General features: G+C 27.4%; 1 protein-coding gene across 4 annotated transcripts in view; it reads right to left on the bottom strand.

The window, feature by feature from the left end:
- Window positions 1–2,678: 2,678 nt before the first annotated feature.
- LOC106763874 (agamous-like MADS-box protein AGL5) overlaps window positions 2,679–6,898 on the bottom strand; it is a 5,316-nt gene continuing 1,096 nt past the window's right edge. For 3 of the 4 annotated variants that reach the window (XM_014648039.2, XM_014648040.2, XM_014648038.2), the window contains 7 exons: window positions 5,254–5,335; window positions 4,420–4,481; window positions 4,240–4,339; window positions 4,017–4,058; window positions 3,668–3,709; window positions 3,402–3,565; window positions 2,679–2,831 (listed from right to left, as the gene is read on the bottom strand). In XM_014648039.2, the coding sequence (XP_014503525.1) occupies window positions 2,828–2,831; window positions 3,402–3,565; window positions 3,668–3,709; window positions 4,017–4,058; window positions 4,240–4,339; window positions 4,420–4,481; window positions 5,254–5,335 (496 nt within the window). In that variant the 3' untranslated portion in view covers window positions 2,679–2,827. Of the gene's footprint in view, window positions 2,832–3,397; window positions 3,566–3,667; window positions 3,710–4,016; window positions 4,059–4,239; window positions 4,340–4,419; window positions 4,482–5,253; window positions 5,336–6,898 lie in introns of those variants that run through there. The other variant, XM_022781850.1, reaches the window with a different exon arrangement.

Genomic DNA, 6,898 nt, shown 5'->3' with positions numbered 1-6,898 from the left:
AGAAGGAAGAAATGACGGCAACTGCGTATTTAAATGTGAATTTCATTTATTTTCGAATTTATACTGTTTTCATTTATTTTCTTATAAGTTAAACAGTATCTAAAAAACATAAAAAAAGAAATAATATTTAGATTTTCTTAGATTTTATATTTAGATTTTAGTTATTGTATTTTTCAAGTGAATATATTTTCATAATTAACTATAATTTATGGGAGAATTATACTGTGTGTTTAAGAACAAAAATATGAATAAGTGGTTTATAAAAAAAAGAATACTGTATGAGTTAATTTGATAGAATTTTATTATCAAATCTGAATTTTGATTAAATTCAATAATAATATCATTAAACAGGAGCTTTCTCATGTTAGTAATTATATCAAGATTCGATTATTTTCTGTTGAAATTTTTAAGTGTTTAGGCAAAAGTTTAAAGAGTCTAAGTGAGTTTTTAAATTATATAACTATAGATATCAATTGGATAACAAAATTTCTCATTCAAACTATTGAAATTTGTAAATGTTCAAGAACTAAAATTTTCAATTTATCAATACAAATTTGTAAGTGTTGAAGAACTAGAATTTTCAATTCATCTATATACAAATTTGTAAGTGTTCAAGAACTAAAATTTTCAATTCATCTGTGTACAAATTTGTAAGAATTAGAATTTTGTACAATTGTACACAGATGAATTGAAAATTCTACTTCACTTACAAATTTGTACACAGATTAATTTTATTATTTTATATACTTTGTTTTAATAAAATGTATTCTATTTTTAAAATGTCTTACTTAAAATATGAATTATTTCCGGTTTTCTAAAATAATTAAATATTATAATAATTAGTTTAGATACTAATCTATAAATTAAAAATTGTAAATAACTAAAATAGTTTTTATTATAAATAAAAAATTATAATCGATTTCTAAATTAACAATTAAAATAATTTTTATTGTAAATTGATATTTAATTTAGTCACTAATATTACTTGTCAAAATTTTAGTTAAAAAATATCTTTAATTAAACAATTAATTTTTAAATATGTTTTTATCATTAAAATTAATCATTGTATTGACGTGTACAAATTTTATATGAATTATATGTATGATTTAATGGTTCGGTAAATCAACAAGTATAATTTTGAAGATTCTTTTTGCAATTGTAAGAACATTTTTTTGAATAATAATTTGTTTTCAAGAGAATTTTATTATATTTGTAATTCTATATTTTTTCAATTAACAATTGTTTTCTTAATTAATTTAATTTTTGTTTAAAAATAATTTATAAATTAAGAAAGAAAGATATACTGAATTCTATTCTAATTTATAAATTAAAATACTGGCAAAGGGTCGTTGCAAAGCTGATGGGAGAATACGTACTGCGAAGGAGGATTTGAAAAGAAAGCTTGCAGACAGTTGCAATACAATGATTAAAATCGAGAACAAGGGCCAAAATAAGTGGATTGTTAAACAATTTGTAAAGAAACGTAGCCATTCCATGGCAAACCTTAGTAAGGTGCATAGTATTAGGCCATGCAAGCACTTTTCTATGGGAAGAACCATGCCCGAAACCAAAAGTATAATTATGGACTAAAATTAAAATATCACAAAAAAAATAAATATATGATTAAATTTCTAAAAAATGCTAAATGCAAAGGCGCATAATAGATAGACATGAACATTATGAGCTGTCCCGTAATAATAAACCCATTGCTGCTATTTTCTTTTCGGTTCCTTCTTCCACAAGTCTAGCTCGAAGAAGGAAGAGATAAGAGGGCCCTATGGAAAATGTGGTCATAAATCCATAATAGAGTCCGACCACAACTATTGAATTAATTATCTCCAGTATAAAAAATTGAAAAATCATCTCAAACCTCTCTTTTTCTTTTTTATTGTAATTTTTGGATTATTATATAACGATTTACAATGAATATACAAATTGTCAACTTTTGAAAATTGTGACACACGGTAGGGGTCTATACTCACAAGGCCATTAATGAATAAAAGTAAGGAAAATAAAATTTTAACACCATTTTTTGACATCATTTTGATACTGTACACGTGTCAAAATGTGGTTGGACGATTTCAAATTAAAAAAACAAACTTTGTTTCTTTTCTTCCAAACATACCCCTATCTCAACTTTTTTAATTTGAAATCATCCAATCACATTTTGACACGTGTGCAGTGTCAAAATAGTATCAAAAATGGTGTTAAAATATCATTTTCCTAAAAGTAATAATTAAATTGCTACCTAGGGAATGTTTTCAATTTTGAAGTACTCATTGTGAAATTCTGCTTCGTTCAATTTTGTAATTTGCAAATAATTTTTTCTAATAACTAAATAAAATGGTACATATCTGAAATGATTTTATATGTCAATATTTCATAAAGTATTGGTGATGAATTTAAATGTAAATATAAGTTAGATACGAGAGAATTAAGTATTATATAAAGAAAAAGATTTTGATTTTTCATTTAGATTTTAAACAAACGTCAATTTTATTGATAAACTTTTCTAAAAAAAGTTTCATTAGCAATATTTGTTTTGATAGATTAACTGATAGAGACATCTATATGGAAAGGTCAATATTATAATATGTTAGTACTGAATATGGTAGGACTGAATGTATAGAAATTATACATATTGGAAGATACACAAACAATATCATATATATATATATATATATATATATATATGATATATTAGTACATATGCTGATTTTAATTTCTTAAAGTTTCCATGGGAAGAAGTTTAGCAGAGGAAATTCGAAGGGCACCCTTCAGGAGACTTAGGGATATGTATCCCACACCACAATTTTAAATAGGGTTATCAGCTGCATCCAAAGGTCAAAATCAAGTGAGAAACTGTTACAAAATAATGCACAACTTCTATAATCAGATTCATGGAAACCAAATGCCAAACAATTACATACAAATTAACTAACAATCCTTAATTTAAAAAATATTTTATAAGTTAAATTATTCAACAACTAAATATTCATTATTTCTAATACAGATTCTATTTAATGAATTTCTTATAATCAATTCAAAAATAAGAATTTATAAAAGTTATATAAGAAAAGTTCTATAAATTACTTTATGCCTTATATATTATGAAAAAAGTTAATTTCATTATATTAATAAATATTTATGTAAATAAACCCTAAAGTCATAAAAAAAAGGACTGAAAAAATGAAAAGAAAACAACACACAGGACTTTACAGTACATAACTTACTACTGATTTACTTTTCTGATAATAGAGTGTATGGATGACATGAATTAAAAACCTTATACGAAGATTGGCAAAATGTTCATTGCTGTTTTACCTTGCTTTGTAAAAATTTCATCATGGATGCATCAATGCATTAAAAAACAATGAAATGAAGATGAAAAATGTTCTTACACAAGTTGAAGAGCAGTGTGGTCTTGACGTGAGTATTGATGACTGGAATCTATGAGGTTTACAGGGAAGAAATTCCTGTCATATGTCTGTGAAGCTGGTAAGGACTCGCACACATTTCCTGTCATATGTTGCTGTTGTTGTTCTTCTCTATCGTGTTCAGCTATCTGCACCAACCAACCATATATATATTCTTAGTTACATTATATATTATATCTATATCTATCTATATATAGAAAGAGAAAAAGTCTTGGAGAATGATGAGAGACCTTAGCTCGCAGAAAGTTATTGTGGTTTTGCAGCTCTATTTCCTGCGTTTTTTCATGGACATGTTAGGAGAGGTCGGCCATGTACAAATATCAGGCATAATTTCGTTAGAGTTTGTATTAATCTATCAAATTTTTTAAGTTAATTAGTTTTCAGGATTATTCGGCTTGAGTTTCATATTCTTGGTCCTGTCAGAGTTAAATAAGTACAAGAGTTACGCAATCATGTGTAAGACTTTCTGATATATTCATTTTCTTCAGATACTATATATATATATGTATATGTCTAAATAATGAAGCAAGCAAAGCAGAAACTCGTAGCATGCATTGAAGGAAGGATGAGTATACGTACCCGCTTTTGCATAAATTCGATATCCGCAAACAATGTCTCATGCTGAAAAAGTTGAGTGCATGCGTGTGTATGTCAGTTCAAAGGAATATACATACAGAAAATTCTAACATGGAAGAAAAATAATGCATGTATAGTTTTATTCAAGATACTAACTCAAATTGTCTTTATAAGTTGCTATAGTTTTTTACTAATTATGTTTAGTGGCTTAATTCTCTTATAATACCTTTCTGGATCTGACTCTGCTCAAACCTTTCTCCAATCTACTCTCAAGATTCTTTAATTCCTTTAGACTTAGAGAACTAAGAGCTTCACCAAGGATGTGCCTGGAATTAATTAAGCAAGAAATTCCGGTGATCTTGTCGAGATAGACTTGTTGGAAAACTTTTCAAGAGAAGGAACTTACCTGTTTAGATTCTGAATGTCTCTGATTTGTCTTTTTAACTTGGATGATTCTTGCTGATAAAACTGACATTCATAAATAGTGTAATGTTTGTCAAGAGGTTACAATATAAAATTTATAAGATTTAACCACAACACTTAATAGTTAATATCGTTAATTTTCTTAAGAGAAACAAAGAACACAGTGAATTTATCACTCAAGATGATGAGAATTAATTAAGTCACCAAACTCAAACAGATTCTTTTTACCAAAGACTACATTATTCACAAAAAAAAAAATAAAAAAAAAAATCCCGAATTCAAACACAAATCATTGGTACTAGAAGCAGAAGGTCTTGTAGGAAAAAAAAAGAAAAGAAAAGAAAATACTGTCTATTTTGTTTCTAAATTGGTTTTTGTTTTAAGAAACTATGTATATGTATCAAATTTAGTACATTTTATTCAAAATTGTCTCTTTTTGTCATCTCTTTTCTATATTTAAATTACTCTTTAAACATGAAGAAGGGAGTATTAAATATATCAAATTTTCTAAATCCTAAGATTTACATGGATCTAACAAGTCCTTTCCCCCTAATCATATAATCCGAGATACTGTTGACCTAAAGGGTTAATATTTAAGTTTTACAGTGTCTAATCTCCATACAAAGTTATAAAAATATTGTATAAAGAAGACTTGCCATATTTTAAAACAATAATTTTTTTTTGAACCAAATATATATATATATATATATATATATATATATATATATATAGAGAGAGAGAGAGAGAGAGAGAGAGAGAGAGAGAGAGAGAAAGCATTTTGTAACTTTTCTTTGATTTGTTAACTAATGAAATTTACCTGTGTATTAGCTTCAGAGACAGATTCTGCATTTGTGGAAGCAGCGCATGCTTTCTTGTACCTATCGATAGTTCCTCTAACACTGCAAACAATACAACAAACAGAAGCATAAAAAGTTGATAAATTTATCTGTGTTTTACAAATAAATTATGAACTCATCTTCTATTAACATATCCCACTAAAGTTCAAACACGAACTGGTTAACTTGTATAAGCATAGTTAGAGATAATGTGGAATATGCAGGAAGAGGTAGATGGTTGCATCAGTAGGTGAAAGTTTACCTTTCCCTTTAATTGAAGAGTCCAAAACTCATAATGGAAAGAGTTGGATATAGAATTGACATACCTTTATTCCACAAAAAGATGAAAACAATACAAATAAAAGGGAAAGAGAGAATTGATTAACCTTTAGTCATTCTTAGAATCTGTTATCTTTTAGCTACTTAGGGTAAAGAAATCAGAATAATATATATTAACTCTTTCACATTAAATAGTTTTGTTTTTCTTTTAAAGATTCTATAATCTTTTAGAAACATAGATAAGGATGAAAATAAAGATGAAGATAGAAAATCGTAGACAATACTCTTGCTGATGATGATGGAGGAGTAGTATGGACATTGATAATACCACCATATGGGGTGGAAAACCCTAACCAGAGAATACTTTCCTCTATTTATGTAAAGGACAAAATTTACTAAAATGGGAAAAAAATTCTGACTTCCACGAATCTCTAGAAATACTTATTGCTTTAAATTTATTTACTTTGTCCACAACCAATTCATGATGAAAACTTTATTCAGACTTTTCAAGATATTGAAAAACGTTATACACTAAAAATGCACCTATAACAACCAATACCGTGAAAAAACACTTCATCTGTGTTGCAATGGAGACCCTAATATCTTATTTGATATTGTATGGAAATAAAATTTATAAGAGAAACTGCATTTACCAAAAGAAATTGTATAAATAAAAAGTTATAAAATTAAAAATGTTAAAGAAAAAAAGAGATGCTATAACACAAAGATGAATGATACCACGTATAAATGTACTGTGTGAAAGTGATCTCTTTTTAAAAAGCCTCTTTTCCTTCCCCCAAAAGTTATTTATAAGTTGGAAGATAACCTGGATTTGCAGTTTTTGCACAACCATGTAATGCGATCATGTAATTAGAATCGAACTTCTTTCATACGTAAAAACGAATTGAAGTGATTGAGGTGTGACTAAAGAGTGAAAAAGTCGAAAACCCTAGCTCCCAATTGGATGAGGTGCTCCTGTTATATCACTATACATTGACAAATAAGTATAAGAAGTACTGATATTAAGGAAGAGTCAAAAATAGACACGATAACAAGAAAAACAATAAGGCTTCATTGAGTGCGTGACAGCTTTGTGCAGAAGACCCTTTTAAGATTTGATGGTTGACATGTAGAGAGAGAAATCAAGAGAGATAAAGAATGAAAGAGAGAGAGAGAGAGAGAGATTGGTAAAGCTTATCACAGCATGGTGATTGAATCAGAACATACACAAGGAAGCTAAGATCCCTCGCCTGCAAATCTTTGTAACCCTAAATAAAGCTTTCTCTTCTTCTGATACACATATACATATACATACATATATATATATATATATATATATATATATAT

This window comes from Vigna radiata, chromosome 6 (genome assembly GCF_000741045.1).
Source record: "Vigna radiata var. radiata cultivar VC1973A chromosome 6, Vradiata_ver6, whole genome shotgun sequence".
Classification (NCBI taxonomy): Eukaryota; Viridiplantae; Streptophyta; class Magnoliopsida; order Fabales; family Fabaceae; genus Vigna; species Vigna radiata.
This window is presented reverse-complemented; position numbering and strand designations above follow the sequence as displayed.